Source organism: Coregonus clupeaformis, unplaced genomic scaffold (assembly GCF_020615455.1).
Source record: "Coregonus clupeaformis isolate EN_2021a unplaced genomic scaffold, ASM2061545v1 scaf2451, whole genome shotgun sequence".
Lineage (NCBI taxonomy): Eukaryota > Metazoa > Chordata > Actinopteri > Salmoniformes > Salmonidae > Coregonus > Coregonus clupeaformis.
In genome coordinates, this window is record NW_025535905.1 from 2,251 (window position 1) to 22,500 (window position 20,250).

A 20,250-nucleotide genomic window follows, 5' to 3' on the forward strand; every position below is an offset into this window, starting at 1 on the left:
CGGAGACGTGGAGGGGAGTTGAAGTGAGATTAGTAGAAGAACAGCATCTAGTAAAGATGAGGTCAAGCGTATTGCCTGCCTTGTGAGTAGGGGGGGACGGTGAGAGGGTGAGGTCAAAAGAGGAGAGGAGTGGAAAGAAGGAGGCAGAGAGAAATGAGTCAAAGGTAGACGTAGGGAGGTTAAAGTCACCCAGAACTGTGAGGGGTGAGCCATCCTCAGGAAAGGAACTTATCAAGGTGTCAAGCTCATTGATGAACTCTCCAAGGAGAGACTGAACGCGTCTCCTTCCTGAGTGGTATGACAGCTGCATGGTCCCATAGTGTTTATACTTGCGTACTATTGTTTGTACAGATGAACGTGGTACCTTCAGGCGTTTGGAAATTGCTCCCTTGGATGAACCAGACTTGTGGAGGTCTACAATTTCTTTTCTGAGGTCTTGGATGATTTATTTTGATTTTCCCATGATGTCAAGCAAAGAGGCACTAAGTTTGAAGGTAGGCCTTGAAATACATCCACAGGTACACCTCCAATTGACTCAAATGATGTCAATTAGCCTATCAGAAGCTTCTAAAGCCTTGACATCATTTTCTGGAATTTTTCAAGCTGTTTAAAGGCACAGTCAACTTGGTGTATGTAAACTTCTGACCCACTGGAATTGTGATACAGTGAATTATTAGTGAAATAATCTGTCTGTAAACAATTGTTGTAAAAATAACTTGTGTCATGCACAAAGTAGATGTCCTAACCGACTTGCCAAAACTATAGTTCGTTAACAATACATTTGTGGAGTGGTTGAAATACGAGTTTTAATGACTCCAACCTAAGTGTATGTAAACTTCCGACTTCAACTGTACAGTGAGGGAAAAAAGTATTTGATCCCCTGCTGATTTTGTACGTTTGCCCACTGACAAAGAAATGATCAGTCTATATATATATATATTTTTTTTTTTATTTTAATGGTAGGTTTATTTTAACAGTGAGCGACAGAATAACAACAACAAAATCCAGAAAAACGCATGTCAAAATTTTTATAAATTGATTTGCATTTTAATGAGGGAAATAAGTATTTGACCCCCTCTCAATCAGAAAGATTTCTGGCTCCCAGGTGTCTTTTATACAGGTAATGAGCTGAGATAAGGAGCACACTCTTAAAGGGAGTGCTCCTAATCTCTGCTTGTTACCTGTATAAAGACACCTGTCCACAGAAGCAATCAATCAATCAGATTCCAAACTCTCCACCATGGCCAAGACCAAAGAGCTCTCCAAGGATGTCAGGGACAAGATTGTAGACCTACACAAGGCTGGAATGGGCTACAAGACCATCGCCAAGCAGCTTGGTGAGAAGGTGACAACAGTTGGTGCGATTATTCGCAAATGGAAGAAACACAAAATAACTGTCAATCTCCCTCGGCCTGGGGCTCCATGCAAGTTCTCACCTCGTGGAGGTGCAATGATCATGAGGAAGGTGAGGGATCAGCCCAGAACTACACGGCAGGACCTGGTCAATGACCTGAAGAGAGCTGGTACCACAGTCTCAAGGAAAACCATTAGTAACACACTACGCCGTCATGGATTAAAATCCTGCAGCGCACGCAAGGTCCCCCTGCTCAAGCCAGCGTATGTCCAGGCCCGTCTGAAGTTTGCCAATGACCATCTGGATGATCCAGAGGAGGAATGGGAGAAGGTCATGTGGTCTGATGAGACAAAAATAGACCTTTTTGGTCTAAACTCCACTCGCCATGTTTGGAGGAAGAAGAAGGATGAGTACAACCCCAAGAACACCATCCCAACCGTGAAGCATGGAGGTGGAAACATCATTCTTTGGGGATGCTTTTCTGCAAAGGGGACAGGACGACTGCACCGTATTGCTGGGAGGATGGATGGGGCCATGTATCGCGAGATCTTCGCCAACAACCTCATTCCCTCAGTAAGAGCATTGAAGATGGGTCATGGCTGGGTCTTCCAGCATGACAACGACCCGAAACACACAGCCAGGGCAACTAAGGAGTGGCTCCGTAAGAAGCATCTCAAGGTCCTGGAGTGGCCTAGCCAGTCTCCAGACCTGAACCCAATAGAAAATCTTTGGAGGGAGCTGAAAGTCCGTATTGCCCAGCGACAGCCCCAAAACCTGAAGGATCTGGAGAAGGTCTGTATGGAGGAGTGGGCCAAAATCCCTGCTGCAGTGTGTGCAAACCTGGTCAAGACCTACAGGAAACGTATGATCTCTGTAATTGCAAACAAAGGTTTCTTTACCAAATATTAAGTTCTGCTTTTCTGATGTATTAAATACTTATGTCATGCAATAAAATGCAAATTAATTACTTAAAAATCATACAATGTGATTTTCTGGATTTTTGATTTAGATTCCGTCTCTCACATTTGAAGTGTACCTATGATAAAAATGACAGACCTCTACATGCTTTGTAAGTAGGAAAACCTGCAAAATCGGCAGTGTATCAAATACTTGTTCTCCCCACTGTATACATGCCCGTCTGAAGTTTGCCAATGAACATCTGAATGATTCAGAGGAGAACTGGGTGAAAGTGTTGTGGTCAGATGAGACCAAAATGGAGGTCTTTGGCATCAACTCAACTCGCCGTGTTTGGAGGAAGAGGATTGCTGCCTATGACCCCAAGAACACCATCCCCACCGTCAAACATGGAGGTGGAAACATTATGCTTTGGGGGTGTTTTTCTGCTAAGGGGACAGGACAACTTCACTGCATCAAAGGGACGATGGACGGGGCCATGTACCGTCAAATCTTGGGTGAGAACCTCCTTCCCTCAGCCAGGGCATTGAAAATGGGTCGTGGATGGGTATTCCAGCATGACAATGACCCAAAACACACGGACAAGGCAACAAAGGAGTGGCTCAAGAAGAAGCAAATTAAGGTCCTGGAGTGGCCTAGCCAGTCTCCAGACCTTAATCCCATAGAAAATCTGTGGAGGGAGCTGAAGGTTTGAGTCAGCCTCGAAACCTTAATGACTTGGAGAAGAACTGCAAAGAGGAGTGGGACAAAATCCCTCCTGAGATGTGTGCAAACCTGGTGGCCAACTACAAGAAACGTCTGACCTCTGTGATTGCCAACAAGGGTTTTGCCACCAAGTACTAAGTAATGTTTTGCAGAGAAAAAATCCAGAAAATCACATTGTAGGATTTTTAATGAATTTATTTGCAATTTATGGTGGAAAATAAGTATTTGGTCAATAACAAAAGTTTCTCAATACTTTGTTATATACCCTTTGTTGGCAATGACACAGGTCAAATGTGTAAGTCTTCACAAGGTTTTCACACACTGTTGCTGGTATTTTGGCCCATTCCTCCATGCAGATCTCCTCTAGAGCAGTGATGTTTTGGGGCTGTCGCTGTGCAACACGGACTTTCAACTCCCTCCAAAGATTTTCTATGGGGTTGAGATCTGGAGACTGGCTAGGCCACTCCAGGACCTTGAAATGCTTCTTACGAAGCCACTCCTTCGTTGCCCGGGCGGTGTGTTTGGGATCATTGTCATGCTGAAAGACCCAGCCACGTTTCATCTTCAATGCCCTTGCTGATGGAAGGTTTTCACTCAATCTCACGATACATGGCCCCATTCATTCTTTCCTTTACACGGATCAGTCGTCCTGGTCCCTTTGCAGAAAAACAGCCCCAAAGCATGATGTTTCCACCCCCATGCTTCACAGTAGGTATGGTGTTCTTTGGATGCAACTCAGCATCCTTTGTCCTCCAAACACGACGAGTTGAGTTTTTACCAAAAAGTTATATTTTGGTTTCATCTGACCATATGACATTCTCCCAATCCTCTTCTGGATCATCCAAATGCACTCTAGCAAACTTCAGACGGGCCTGGACATGTACTGGCTTAAGCAGGGGGACACGTCTTTCACTGCAGGATTTGAGTCCCTGGCGGCGTAGTGTGTTACTGATGGTAGGCTTTGTTACTTTGGTCCCAGCTCTCTGCAGGTCATTCACTAGGTCCCCCCGTGTGGTTCTGGGATTTTTGCTCACCGTTCTTGTGATCATTTTGACCCCACGGGGTGAGATCTTGCGTGGAGCCCCAGATCGAGGGAGATTATCAGTGGTCTTGTATGTCTTCCATTTCCTAATAATTGCTCCCACAGTTGATTTCTTCAAACCAAGCTGCTTACCTATTGCAGATTCAGTCTTCCCAGCCTGGTGCAGGTCTACAATTTTGTTTCTGGTGTCCTTTGACAGCTCTTTGGTCTTGGCCATAGTGGAGTTTGGAGTGTGACTGTTTGAGGTTGTGGACAGGTGTCTTTTATACTGATAACAAGTTCAAACAGGTGCCATTAATACAGGTAACGAGTGGAGGACAGAGGAGCCTCTTAAAGAAGAAGTTACAGGTCTGTGAGAGCCAGAAATCTTGCTTGTTTGTAGGTGACCAAATACTTATTTTCCACCATAATTTGCAAATAAATTCATTAAAAATCCTACAATGTGATTTTCTGGATTTTTTTTTCTCATTTTGTCTGTCATAGTTGACGTGTACCTATGATGAAAATTACAGGCCTCTCTCATCTTTTTAAGTGGGAGAACTTGCACAATTGGTGGCTGACTAAATACCTTTTTCCCCCACTGTACATATATATATACATACATACATCATCAATCTACAAACAATACCCCATAATGACAAAGCAAAAACTGGGTTTTAGAAATCTTTTCAAATGTATTATAAATAAAAAACTGATATCACATTTACTTAAGTATTCAGACCCTTTCCCCAGTACTTTGTTGAAGCACCTTTGGCAGCAATTACAGCCTCAAGTCTTCTTGGGTATGATGCTACAAGTTTGGCACACTTGTATTTGGGGAGTTTCTCCCATTCTTCTCTGCAGATCCTCTCAAGCTCTGTCGGAGTGGATGGGGAGCGCCGCTGCACAGCTATTTTCAGGTCTCTCCAGAGATGTTCGATCAGGTTCAAGTCCGGGCTCTGGCTGGGCCACTCAAGGACATTCAGCGACTTGTCCCAAAGCCACTCCTGTGTTGTCTTGGCTGTGTGCTTTGGGTCGTTGTCCTGTTGGAAGGTGAACCTTCACCCCAGTCTGAGGTCCTGAGTGCTCTGGAGCAGGTTTTCATCAAGAATCTCTCTGTACTTTGCTCCGTTCATATTTCCCTCGATCCTGACTAGTCTCCCAGTCCCTGCCATTGAAAAACATCCCCACAGCGTGATGCTGCCACCACCATACTTCACTGTAGGATGGTGCCAGGTTTCCTCCAGACGTGATCCTTGGCATTCAGGCCAAAGAGTTCAATCTTGGTTTCATCAGACCAGAGAGTCTTGTTTCTCATGGTCTGAGAGTCCTTTTGGCAAACTCCAAGCGGGCTGTCATGTGCCTTTTACTGAGGAGTGGCTTCCGTCTGGCCACTTACCATAAAGGCCTGATTGGTGGAGTACTGAAGAGATTGTTGTCCTTCTGGAAGGTTCTCCCATCTCCACAGAGGAACTCTGGAGCTCTGTCAGTGACCATCGGGTTCTTGGTCACCTCCCTGACCAAGGCCCTTCTCCCCGATTGCTCAGTTTGGCCGGGCGGCCAGCCTCTAGGAAGAGTGTTGGTGGTTCCAAACTTCTTCCATTTAAGAATGATGGAGGCCACTGTGTTCTTGGGACCTTCAATGCTGCAGACATTTTTTGGTACCCTTTCCCAGATCTGTGCTTCCGCACAATCCTGTCTCGGAGCTCTACGGACAATTCCTTCGACCTCATGGCTTGGTTTTTGCTCTGACACGCACTGTCAACTGTGGGACCTTATATATGCAGGTGTGTGCCTTTCCATATCATGTCCAATCAATTGAATTTACCGCAGGTGGACTCCAATCAAGTTGTAGAAACATATCAAGGAGGGTAAATGGAAACAGGATGCACCTGAGCTCAATTTCGAGTCTCTGTCACGGTTTCGGCCGAGGCTGCCTCTCTTCCTTGCTCGGGCAGGCTTCGGCGTTCGTCGTCTCCGGAATACTAGCTGCCACCGTTGCATGTTTCTATGTTCGTTTGCTTTTGTCTGATTGTTGTTACACCTGTTATCGTTTAGTGTAATTAGTGTCCTATAAGTTCTCGTTGTGTTTGTCTAGTGTTGTGTGTGATTGTTTTCACTGTCGTGCGCTTAGCTTTTGTATGTACAGTTTGCTCGGTTGAGCTGCTCTCCATTCTGTGTTTTTGGAGTATTTTGTCGCACGTATTTTGTGCGCCCGCTTTATTTCGCCTGTGTGCGGAGTTTCTCACCTCAGGGCGTTTGTGTTTGTGCTGTGTTTTGTTGCCAAACAACTAAAGTCTTTTGGACTTACTTTGTGCGTCCTGCGCCTGATTCCACCACCACACCCACCTACAGCTACACTGACAGAATCACACACCATTCTCGATGGAGTCAGCAGGAGCCGCAGCAGCACAGGCGACGTTGGAGGACAGGATCCGCGAACAAAATGACCAGATCCTGCGGATGGGGTCCGCACTGCAGGAGGTGATCACCACCATCCGAGGCTGGGAGACCCGAGGGACTCCTCCACCGCCATCCTCCCTGCCCGCACCATCGGCAGGTCAGCCCATTCCCGCTCCGGAACCCAGAGGAGTTCGGCTCTCGCTCCCGAGGGCCTACGATGGGACCGCGGCCGGGTGTCAGGGATTCCTTCTCCAGGTGGAGCTTTACCTGGCCACCGTGCACCCGGCGCCCTCGGGACACGAGAGCGTGTCCGCCCTGATCTCCTGCCTTTCCGGGAAGGTGTTGGAATGGGCCAACGCAGAGTGGAGGAGAATCGACGCGAACACCATCACCTACGACGAGTTCTCCCGCCGCTTCAGGGCGGTGTTTGACCATCCCCCGGAGGGGAAAGCGGCGGGGGAGCGTCTGGTCTGCCTCCGGCAGGGGAAGAGGAGTGCCCAGGAGTTCGCCTTGGAATTCCGTACTCTAGCGGCGGATGCAGGGTGGAATGAGCGGGCTCTCATCGATCACTACCGATGTAGTCTACGCGAGGACGTCCGTAGGGAGCTGGCCTGTAGGGACACCAGCCTCTCGTTCGACCAGTTGGTCGACATGTCCATCAGGCTGGATACCCTGCTAGCTACCCGCGGACGTCCCCGAGGGGGTCCGTCCATTTCACCCTCCAGCGCCTCCGAGCCGTGCCCCATGGAGCTCGGGGCGCTGGCGCTAGAGAGAGGAGGGGTCGGCTTACGAGGGGGTCCATCTCCTGCACCAACTGTGGTCGGGGAGGACACACCGCGGCTAGGTGCTGGGGATGGCCTCCTAGGGGAGAGGACGACAGGTCCCGCACTGGGGAGTCCTTCCAGGTGAGTAGGCGCCCCACTCACCCAGAGCTCTCTGTTGCACATTTCTGTATACCTGTGCGTTTTCCACAGGTAGCACCTCATTCCCAGCATAAGGCGCTGGTAGATTCAGGCGCGGCTGGGAATTTTGTTGATAAGAAGTTTTGCTTAGCCTTAGGGATTCCCCTTCTCCCAGTTGACGTTCCCTTCCCCGTTCATGCCCTAGATAGCCGTCCGTTGGGTGCGGGCTTGATCAGGGAGGTCACTGCGCCACTTAGGATGTGTGCGCAGGGGGGTCATCAGGAGATGATCCAGCTATTTCTGATCGACTCGCCTGCGTATCCGGTGGTGCTGGGCATGCCCTGGTTGAGTACCCATAACCCATCTATTTCGTGGCAGGAGAGGATGCTCTGATGGAGTGGTCTGCCCAGTGTGTGGGTCGATGTTTGGGCGTTTCCGTAGGGGCTACCTCGGTGGAGAGTCCAAACCAGGTGCCCGCATTGCACGTTCCCCCTGAGTATGGGGATTTGGCTATTGCGTTTAGTAAGTCGAGGGCGACGCAGTTGCCGCCCCATAGGCAGGGAGATTGTGCGATAGACCTCCAGGCAGGAGCTGCGCTCCCACGGAGCCATGTGTATCCTCTGTCTCAGGAGGAGAAGAAAGCTATGGAGACTTACATAGACGAATCTCTGAGACAAGGATACATACGGCCTTCCACTTCCCCTGCGTCCTCGAGTTTATTTTTTGTGAAGAAAAAGGATGGTGGTTTACGCCCGTGCATCGATTACCGTGGTCTCAATCAGATCACGGTGAAGTACAGTTATCCACTCCCGCTGATTGCGACCATGACTGAGTCATTGCATGGGGCGCGTTTCTTCACTAAATTAGATCTCAGGAGCGCGTACAACTTGGTGCGCATCAGGGAGGGCGATGAATGGAAGACAGCCTTTAGTACCACCTCGGGCCATTACGAGTATCTTGTCATGCCATACGGGTTGATGAACGCTCCGTCAGTTTTCCAATCATTTGTGGATGAGATCTTCAGGGACATGCAGGGGGTGGTTGTGTACATAGATGACATTCTCGTGTACTCGCCTACCCGAGTCGAGCATGTGGCCCTGGTGCGCAGAGTGTTGCGGAGGCTGGTGGAGCACGACCTGTATGTTAAGGCAGAGAAGTGTCTGTTTTTCCAGGAGTCGGTCTCCTTTTTGGGGTATCAGTTGTCTGCGTCAGGGGTGAAGATGGAGGTAGACCGGGTGTCAGCCGTGCGTAATTGGCAAACACCAACCACTGTGAAGGAGGTGCAGCAGTTTTTGGGGTTTGCGAATTACTACCGGAGGTTTATCCGGGGTTTTGGACAGGTGGCAGCTCCCATCACGTCTCTTTTGAAGGGGGGTCCGGTGCGTCTGCAGTGGTCTGCTGAGGCGGACAGGGCGTTTGGGAGGCTGAAGGACCTGTTTACCTCGGCCCCGGTGCTGGCGCATCCGGATCCCTCTTTGCCATTTCAGGTAGAGGTGGACGCGTCAGAGGCCGGTATAGGAGCCGTGCTTTCACCACGGTCAGGCGTGCCACCTAAACTCCGCCCCTGTGCTTTTTATTCCAAGAAGCTCAGTCCGGCGGAGCGAAACTATGACGTAGGGGACAGGGAGCTGTTAGCCGTGGTACAGGCCCTAAAGGTGTGGAGGCACTGGCTTGAGGGGGCTCAACACCCTTTCCTCATTTTGACGGACCACCGTAACCTGGAGTACATCCGGGCAGCGAGGAGGCTGAACCCTCGCCAGGCGAGGTGGAATATGTTTTTGACCCGGTTCACATTTAAGATCACGTACATCCCTGGGTCACAGAACGGTAAGGCAGACGCACTGTCTCGGCGGTATGACACAGAGGAGAGGTCCGTGGAGCCCACTCCCATACTGCCGGAGTCGTGTCTGGTGGCACCGGTAGTGTGGGAGGTCGATGCTGAACTCGAGCGGGCGTTACGCACCGACCCTAGTCCACCTCAATGCCCGGAGGGTCGGAAGTACGTTCCGCTCGAGGTTCGGGATCGATTGATCTATTGGGCTCACACGTCACCCTCCTCTGGACACTCTGGTATCGGCCGGACAGTGCACTGTCTTAGTGCCAAGTACTGGTGGCCCACGTTGGCGAGGGATGTGAGGGTTTATGTTTCCTCCTGCTCGGTGTGCGCCCAGTGTAAGGCGCCTAGACATCTGCCTAGGGGTAAATTACTACCCTGCCCGTTCCACAACGACCATGGTCTCACCTCTCGGTGGATTTCCTCACTGACCTTCCTCCTTCACAGGGGAATACCACTATACTGGTCGTTGTGGACCGGTTTTCTAAGGCCTGTCGTTTGCTCCCTATGCCGGGCCTTCCTACTGCCCTGCAAACCGCCGAAGCACTATTCACCCATGTGTTCCGGCACTACGGGGTACCCGAGGATATTGTGTCTGATCGAGGTCCCCAATTTACCTCCAGAGTCTGGAGAGCTTTTATGGAGCGGTTGGGGGTCTCGGTGAGCCTCACCTCGGGTTACCACCCGGAGAGTAATGGGCAGGTGGAACGCGTGAACCAGGATGTGGGTAGGTTTCTTAGAACATACTGCCAGGACCGGCCGGAGGAGTGGGCAAGGTACGTTCCCTGGGCCGAAATGGCCCAGAATTCCCTACGCCATTCCTCCACTAACCTAACCCCCTTTCCAATGTGTGTTGGGTTACCAGCCGGTTCTGGCACCTTGGCAGCAGAGCCAGATCGAGGCTCCTGCGGTGGATGAGTGGGCGTGGCGCTCGGAGGAGACATGGAACGCTGCACACGTCCACCTGCAGCGGGCCCTCCGTCGTCATAAGGCGAGCGCCGATCTCCACCGCAGTGAGGGACCGGTGTACGCACCTGGTGATCGAGTCTGGCTCTCTACCAGAAACCTGCCCCTCCGCCTGCCCTGTCGGAAACTGGGTCGGCGGTTTGTAGGGCCATTTAAAGTCCTGAGAAGGTTGAACGAGGTGTGTTACAAATTACAACTACCTGTTGAGTATAAAAGTATTAACCCCTCGTTCCATGTGTCTCTTCTCAGGCCGGTGGTAGCTGGCCCACTCCAAGAAAGTGAGATCAGGGAGACTCCTCCGCCCCATTGGACATCGAGGGGCACCGGCGTACTCCGTGCGGTCCATCTTGGATTCGAGATGTCGGATGGGGGGTCTCCAATATCTAGTGGAGTGGGAGGGGTACGGCCCGGAGGAACGGTGCAGGGTGCCGAGGAGAGACATTTTGGACCCGTCTCTCCTGACGGAATTCCATCGTGGGCACCCGACGCACCCTGCTCCGCGTCCTCCTGGTCGTCTCCGAGGTCGGAGTCGGCGCACGTCTGGAGCCGCGCGTCAAGGGGGGGGTACTGTCACGGTTTCGGCCGAGGCTGCCTCTCTTCCTTGCTCGGGCAGGCTTCGGCGTTCGTCGTCTCCGGAATACTAGCTGCCACCGTTGCATGTTTCTATGTTCGTTTGCTTTTGTCTGATTGTTGTTACACCTGTTATCGTTTAGTGTAATTAGTGTCCTATAAGTTCTCGTTGTGTTTGTCTAGTGTTGTGTGTGATTGTTTTCACTGTCGTGCGCTTAGCTTTTGTATGTACAGTTTGCTCGGTTGAGCTGCTCTCCATTCTGTGTTTTTGGAGTATTTTGTCGCACGTATTTTGTGCGCCCGCTTTATTTCGCCTGTGTGCGGAGTTTCTCGCCTCAGGGCGTTTGTGTTTGTGCTGTGTTTTGTTGCCAAACAACTAAAGTCTTTTGGACTTACTTTGTGCGTCCTGCGCCTGATTCCACCACCACACCCACCTACAGCTACACTGACAGTCTCATAGCAAAGGATCTGAACACTTATGTAAATAAGGTATTTCAGGTTTTAATTTTTTTTAGGCATTTGCATACATTTCTAGAAACCTTTTTTTGCTTTGTCATTATGGGGTATTGTGTGTAGATTGAGGGACATTTTTTATTTAATCAATTTTAGAATAAGGCCGTAACAATGTGGAAAAAGTCAAGGGGTCTGAATACTTTCCGAATGCACTGTAAATACTGTACCAGTGAAACGTTTGGACACACCTACACATGGGTTTTTCTTTATTTTTTACTATTTTTGACATTGTAGAATAATAGTGAAGACATCAAAACTTTGAAAAAACACATGGAATCATGTAGTAACCAAAAAAGTGTTAAACAAATCAAAATATATTTTATATTTGAGATTCTTCAAATAGCCACCCTTTGCCTTGATGACAGCTTTGCACACTCTTGGCATTCTCTCAACCAGCTTCAACTGGAATTATTTTCCAACAGTCTTGAAGGAGTTCCCACATATGCTGAGCACTTGTTGGCTGATTTTCCTTCACTCTGCGGTCCGACTCATCCTAAACCATCTCAATTGGGTTGTCAGGGGATTGTGGAGGCCAGGTCATCTGATGCAGCACTCCATCACTCTCCTTCTTGGTAAAATAGCCCTTACACAGCCTGGAGGTGTGTCGGGTCATTGTCCTGTTGAAAAACAAATGATAGTCCCACTAAGCCCAAACCACATGGGATGGCGTATCGCTGCAGAATGCTGTGGTAGCCATGCTGGTTAAGTGTGCCTTGAATTCTAATAAATCACAGACAGTGTCACCAGCAAAGCACCCCCACACCATAACACCTCCTCCTCCATGCTTTACGGTGGGAAATACACATGCAGAGATCATCCGTTCACCCACACTGCATCTCACAAAGACACAGCGGTTTGCACCACAAATCTCCAATTTGGACTCCAGACCAAAGGACACATTTCCACCGGTCTAATGTCCATTGCTCGTGTTTCTTGGCCCAAGCAGGTCTCTTCTTCTTATTGGGGTCCTTTAGTAGTGATTTCTTTGCAGCAATTCGACCATGAAGGCCTGATTCACACAGTCCCCTCTGAACAGTTGATGTTGATATGTGTCTGTTGCTTGAACTCTGTGAAGCATTTATTTGGGCTGCAATTTCTGAGGCTGGTAACTCTAATGAACTTATCCTCTGCAGCAGAGGTAACTCTGGGTCTTCCATTCCTGTGGCGGTCCTCATGAGAGCCAGTTTCATCATAGCGCTTGATGGTTTTACGACCTCACTTAAAGAAACGTTTAAAGTTCTTGAAATGTTCCGAATTGACTGACCTTCATGTCTTAAAGTAATGATGGACTGTCGTTTCTCTTTGCTTATTTGAGCTGTTCTTGCCATAATATGGACTTGGTATTTTACCAAATAGGGCTATCTTCTGTATTGATGTACTATAACATATTAAGGATATTGATGTACTATAACATTAAATTAAGAATATTTATGTACTATAACATATTAAGAGTATTGATGTACTATAACATATTAAGAGTATTTATGTACTATAACATTATATTAAGAATATTGATGTACAATAACATTATAACACCATGACAAGAAGACGATCATGCTTTTGACTTTGACATCAAAATCCCTTCAATACACATTGTACTACCCTAGCTGCTTTGGGTTATCTGATTAACCCTTTGATCTCTAGCAAACACTGGTATTTATTTAAAGTGAACACCATTGCCAGGTCTCGGTCACCTCAACCTGAGAGTCCAGTAAAATGATCTAGAAAGATGTTTAGGCTAATATGAGGGTTTCTGTGTATACGGGAATCCAGCCATCTCAAATACCCAGAATCAAGGAAGTGCAACGCCCGCTTGAAAGCATTCAAGGATGCATCAATCAATCCTGCACGTATACATGCATAACACATAGATCCTCATACCTTTACAGTCAGACTGTCATTTCCCCTGGAGAGGCATGCTGGGCTGTGTTAGGGCTGGTCTTACTGGGATCAGAAGTCCATTGGAGAATCTCAATTGCATCTCCCTGACTCCTCGCCTCCTCCTCAAAACCCATTGGATGAGAATGCAGAGGTCCCGCCCCTCTGGTCTGGCCCCCTCCAAAGGGGATTTTGAAGAGGCAAGGAAATTAGTTTCTCCCCTTTTCACCTCCTACTTTTCCTCTCAGTGTTGAGTGACAGCCAGTCTGTTGGGTCTGCAGTCTGTGTTCAGTGACCGTCTGGTCTTCAGCAGCCAGTGACAGACACCGCCAGTCAAGATGAGGTGGATCGTGTTGGCCCTGCTCTGCTGTGCCTGGAATGCACATGGGGTGATCAGGTAAGAACGGAAAGATCCTTCACAAGATATTTTAAAATGTTGAATACTTTTGGTAATGCATTAGAATCAGGGCCTGGATTACGGAATGGGCATGTGCCCAGGGGCCCCGGACCTCCAGGGGGCCCCCAACCCCCCAAAATATATATATATAGTCCGGCCCGGCCCTGATTAGAATCATTATTAGAAGTAAGTGAGGAATGAAGGAGGCTTTCAAACAGGGACACATTACCTTTAGCAGCCAAAAGTCTGACTTGCTGGTAGACCAAAAAGTGAGTTGAAGCATCTACAAGTGTGCTGTATCTAAACTACCTCAGTACGGCCACCAACCTGAGTATGATCCACCCAGGATCCCCCTGCGTCGGATGCTCTCTGTGCGTACTCAGCTTAGAGCCACCCATCGCCTGGAGGACTTCATGAGGGACCACCAGCCGGACGTGTTCAATCGGAGGTACGCCCAGTGTTACCCACCGGGCACACCCTCGCTCAGGTTGGACAAGAGCAGCGAAAGGCTCTACAACTTCATGGATGTAAGTCGGACTGAATGGAAGTGAATAACTGTATTGAACTGTGGCGTTTCCCTAGCAAGGGAATCTGGTGTGGTATTTGATGTATTATATGGAGCAAAGAAAAATCAATCATAAATTCAGTATATTGAAAAACATCTAAACGCCTGACGTACTTTGATGTAGTCACTGTATGTGGCAATCAGACCTCTATTTTTCCCGAAGAGTTGATCAATACTGTATAGATTTCAGAATACATTAACGGGCCAATGACATTGTATTCCCTGTGTGTGTGATTGTCCAGGCTCAGTACTATGGTGTGATCAGCCTGGGTACCCCGGAACAGAACTTCACCGTAGTGTTTGATACAGGATCAGCTGACCTGTGGGTTCCATCCTCTTACTGCGTCTCAGAGGCCTGTGGTGAGACTTCATAACAGAGCCAGGGTTGAACAGACTGATCCTACAGCCAGGGGACGAAGGAACTATTTTACAACAGTCATGTTTATCTGAATGGTACCAAAGAGCCATATTGATTAAGGTCATTTGACATGTACTTACGGGTAAATGGACATTTTGTATTTCTGTGCTTAATCTAATCGTTTTTTGGGGTCCGGACCACGCTATAAAACAGATATACCTGCTACATACTATATTTTTATTATCTGTTCCAAACAGACTAATATATTCCAATCTCACAGGAGGTTGGTGGTACCTTAATTGGGGAGGATGAGCTCGTGGTAATGACTGGAGCGGAATCAGTGGAATGGTATCAAATAAATCAAACAGATGATTTCCATGTGTTTGATGCCATTCCATTTGCTCCATTCCAGCCAATATTATGAGCCGTCCTCCCCTCAGCAGTGTTTATCTGCTGACTGTGTGACACAGACAAGAGCAGGCTATAGGTCAGTGTGTTCCACCCTCTCTCGCTCGCTTTCTCCCTCTATCCCTCTGTCTCTCCCGCTCTCTCCCTCCCTCCCACTCCCTCCCACTCCCTCTCTCTCTCTCTCTCCAGGCATGCACCACAAGTTCAAGGCCTTTGAGTCCAGCACGTTCAACCACGACGGCAGGATGTTTGGCATCCACTACGGCAAGGGACACATGCTGGGCATCATGGGAAGGGATGTCCTCAAGGTGACACAATATCCCCAACCCCTATCCCTCTACTGCCCACGTTCCCAAATTAATCGGAGTGTAGTTTCTGTCCGCTTAGCTTCTAGTGGATTGTCTAATATGTTACATTAAACACATATGATCTCATTAGAGGGTAGATATCGTTGTCCCCCACGATGAAATCGGGGAGATGACTGTGGATCTGTCTCCGTTCATACATTAGTCTCATATGCGATATCTCAGACGGCACTGGCACGATTTTAACGAAACTTGGGTGAATGATACATCTAGCCCTAGAGATCCATCATTTACAACACTACACTGACTGGCCCAAAGGGGGCGCTGCATCATTTGTGGGGGACTACATGTTTACTGTTGCCTTTCTTTACCCTTATTATTATCTATCCTGATGCCTCGTCACTTTACCCTGCCTTCATGTACATATCTACCTCAAATACCTTATTATTATCTATCCTGATGCCTAGTCACTTTAGCCTGCCTTCATGTACATATCTACCTCATATACCTTATTATTATCTATCCTGATGCCTAGTCACTTTACCCTGCCTTCATGTACATATCTACCTCAAATACCTTATTATAATTATCTATCCTGATGCCTAGTCACTTTACCCTGCCTTCATGTACATATCTACCTCAAATACCTTATTATTATCTATCCTGATGCCTAGTCACTTTACCCTGGCTTCATGTACATATCTACCTCAAATACCTTATTATTATCTATCCTGATGCCTAGTCACTTTACCCTGCCTTCATATACATATCTACCTCAAATACCTTATTATTATCTATCCTGATGCCTAGTCACTTTACCCTGGCTTCATGTACATATCTACCTCAAATACCTTATTATTATCTATCCTGATGACTAGTCACTTTACCCTGCCTTCATATACATATCTACCTCAAATACCTTATTATTATCTATCCTGATGGCTAGTCACTTTACCCTGCCTTCATGTACATATCTACCTCAAATACCTTATTATTATCTATCCTGATGCCTAGTCACTTTACCCTGCCTTCATATACATATCTGTCACGACCCGATGCGAGAAACAGTCACTAATAATTGTCAGAACCCAGAAGATGAGGCAGACACAGCTGTACTAGAGATGGTGGTTTAATTAAAGAACAAAATCTTCAGGCAAAGAAACTAAATCCACAATGTCCAAAAAATAAAGCCAAGAGGCACAAAGAGGAAAACCTCCAAAAAACAAAAGAAACTCCACAAAGTGGTAAAAAACAGCAGGGAAAAACAAACCTCAAAAGACTACTCAAACAAAACACAAGAACTAAACCAGAGAACCTCTGGAAAATCCCACCAGAGAAATATCTATATAAAACAAGGCTTGGGCTGGGGCTGGGGCTGGGTGCTAACTTACAAACACTGAGCAAGGAACTGAGGAACACACAGGGTATAAATACTAACAAGGGAATGACCTACAGGTGCAAACAATAATTAGAGCAAGAAAAACAAAAGGTACAAAAAGGGTGCAATGGGGACATCTAGTGACCAAAACCCGAACAGTCATGGTCAAAACCTGACACATATCTACCTCAAATACCGTATTATTATCTATCCTGATGCCTAGTCACTTTACCCTGGCTTCATGTACATATCTACCTCAAATACCTTATTATTATATATCCTGATGCCTAGTCACTTTACCCTGCCTTCATGTACATATCTACCTCAAATACCTTATTATTATCTATCCTGATGCCTCGTCACTTTACCCTGCCTTCATGTACATATCTACCTCAAATACCTTATTATTATCTATCCTGATGCCTAGTCACTTTACCCTGCCTTCATGTACATATCTACATCAAATACCTTATTATTATCTATCCTGATGGCTAGTCACTTTACCCTGCCTTCATGTACATATCTACCTCAAATACCTTATTATTATCTATCCTGATGCCTAGTCACTTTACCCTGCCTTCATGTACATATCTACCTCAAATACCTTATTATTATCTATCCTGATGCCTCGTCACTTTACCCTGCCTTCATGTACATATCTACCTCAAATACCTTATTATTATCTATCCTGATGCCTCGTCACTTTACCCTGCCTTCATGTACATATCTACCTCAAATACCTTATTATTATCTATCCTGATGCCTAGTCACTTTACCATGCCTTCATGTACATATCTACCTCAAATACCTTATTATTATCTATCCTGATGCCTAGTCACTTTACCCTGGCTTCATGTACATATCTACCTCAAATACCTTATTATTATCTATCCTGATGCCTAGTCACTTTACCCTGCCTTCATATACATATCTACCTCAAATACCTTATTATTATCTATCCTGATGCCTAGTCACTTTACCCTGGCTTCATGTACATATCTACCTCAAATACCTTATTATTATCTATCCTGATGACTAGTCACTTTACCCTGCCTTCATATACATATCTACCTCAAATACCTTATTATTATCTATCCTGATGGCTAGTCACTTTACCCTGCCTTCATGTACATATCTACCTCAAATACCTTATTATTATCTATCCTGATGCCTAGTCACTTTACCCTGCCTTCATATACATATCTACCTCAAATACCTTATTATTATCTATCCTGATGCCTAGTCACTTTACCCTGGCTTCATGTACATATCTACCTCAAATACCTTATTATTATATATCCTGATGCCTAGTCACTTTACCCTGCCTTCATGTACATATCTACCTCAAATACCTTATTATTATCTATCCTGATGCCTCGTCACTTTACCCTGCCTTCATGTACATATCTACCTCAAATACCTTATTATTATCTATCCTGATGCCTAGTCACTTTACCCTGCCTTCATGTACATATCTACCTCAAATACCTTATTATTATCTATCCTGATGCCTCGTCACTTTACCCTGCCTTCATGTACATATCTACCTCAAATACCTTATTATTATCTATCCTGATGCCTCGTCACTTTACCCTGCCTTCATGTACATATCTACCTCAAATACCTTATTATTATCTATCCTGATGCCTAGTCACTTTACCCTGCCTTCATGTACATATCTACCTCAAATACCTTATTATTATCTATCCTGATGCCTAGTCACTTTACCCTGCCTTCATGTACATATCTACCTCAAATACCTTATTATTATCTATCCTGATGCCTCGTCACTTTACCCTGCCTTCATGTACATATCTACCTCAAATACCTTATTATTATCTATCCTGATGCCTAGTCACTTTACCCTGCCTTCATGTACATATCTACCTCAAATACCTTATTATTATCTATCCTGATGCCTAGTCACTTTACCCTGCCTTCATGTACATATCTACCTCAAATACCTTATTATTATCTATCCTGATGCCTCGTCACTTTACCCTGGCTTCATGTACATATCTACCTCAAATACCTTATTATTATCTATCCTGATGCCTAGTCACTTTACCCTGCCTTCATGTACATATCTACCTCAAATACCTTATTATTATCTATCCTGATGCCTAGTCACTTTACCCTGCCTTCATGTACATATCTACCTCAAATACCTTATTATTATCTATCCTGATGCCTAGTCACTTTACCCTGGCTTCATGTACATATCTACCTCAAATACCTTATTATTATCTATCCTGATGCCTAGTCACTTTACCCTGCCTTCATGTACATATCTACCTCCAATACCTCATACCCCTGCACATTGATCTGGTACTGGTACTGGTGCTTTTTGTATAAAGCCACATTATTGTGTATTTTATTGTCCCCCACAGTGAAATCGGGGAGATGACTGTGGATTTGTCTCCATTCATACATTAAATCACACACGATATCTCAGACACCACTGGCCCGATTTTAACTAAACTTGGGTGGACGACGCGTCTTGCCATAGAGATCCAGCATTTACTAAATGACACTGATTGGCCCAATGGGGTGAGCTTATAATAAGAACTGAAATGGGTTAATCACACGCGATACGTCAGTCGGCCCGAGGGGGGCATCATTTGTGGGGGGAAGACATGTTTACTGTTGATTTGTTTTCTTTTAAAAGGTTGAAATGTTTTGAAAAGATTGAGTCGTGGCTAGAATTACAGCAACCCATATACAATGCGACTTTCACAAATGAATCAGGTGTGGGATGACGTGTCAGATTCCTGAAAGGCCTTTGCATATATATACACATTAATTCATACACCTGACACGTCCCTGTGGTTGTCCAGATAGGCCCGGTGACGGTGCTAAACCAGGAGTTTGGGGAGTCGGTGTACGAGCCAGGTTTTGTGTTTGTCATGGCTAAGTTTGACGGGGTGCTGGGTTTGGGGTACCCCTCCCTGGCCGAAGAACTGGGGAACCCCGTTTTCGACAGCATCATGAACCAGAAGGCTGTGGACCAACCCATCTTCTCCTTCTATCTCAGCAAGTAGGTACAGGACCACAGAGAATCCATCTGTCTGTCTACCCATCATGATGTTGTTATTGATTATGATGATGATGATGATGATGATGATGATGATTATGGTGGTGAAGTACACTACCCAGACACACAGACCTACAGGATACTGTAGGCTAATGCTTGATGACGATATGATGATCAGGGAGAGTGGGGTAGGTTGAGACGTTTTCTACATTCAGCATCACTCCGTCAAGGGAAATCTAGTATTATTTCTAACAAAGATATCTACATATATTTCAGGATGTTGTGTATCCCTGGAAATAATCTGAATTCATGTAAACATTACAGTTTTGAAAACATAGCTTGTCTCTTGGCACATGGGGTAAATTTTTCAGCTCAGTCATTAAACAGACACTCTTATCCAGAGCGAGTTACAGGAGCAATTAGAGTTAAGTGCCTTGCTCAAGGGCACATCAACAAATGTTTCACCTAGTCAACTCGGGGATTCAAACCAACAACATTTCGGTAACTTTTCATTTTGCTCAACTTTCCATTGGCTCAACTTACCCCATTGCCATTGGCTCAACTTACCCCATTGCCATTGGCTCAACTTACCCCAAGGCAAACATTTTGACTATAATATAGCCCACACAGCTACGAGGATATACTTTCATGCTAGATTTGAAGCCTTTGGAGACCCCAACTGATGTATAGAACAATCTTAAAATTAGCTACTTTGGTTTAGATACAATTATCATAAAACCTCTT

The 20,250-nt window shown here is 46.4% G+C and overlaps 1 protein-coding gene across 1 annotated transcript in view; it reads left to right on the forward strand.

Annotated features, from left to right (window-relative positions):
• Positions 1-13,302: 13,302 nt before the first annotated feature.
• The window catches only part of nots (nothepsin), a 10,140-nt gene continuing 3,192 nt past the window's right edge, over positions 13,303-20,250 (forward strand). The window contains exons 1-5 of the mRNA XM_041866737.2: positions 13,303-13,458; positions 13,805-13,985; positions 14,266-14,383; positions 14,979-15,097; positions 19,310-19,509. Coding sequence (XP_041722671.1) covers positions 13,400-13,458; positions 13,805-13,985; positions 14,266-14,383; positions 14,979-15,097; positions 19,310-19,509 — 677 coding nt within the window. The 5' untranslated portion in view covers positions 13,303-13,399. The remainder of the gene's footprint in view (positions 13,459-13,804; positions 13,986-14,265; positions 14,384-14,978; positions 15,098-19,309; positions 19,510-20,250) is intronic.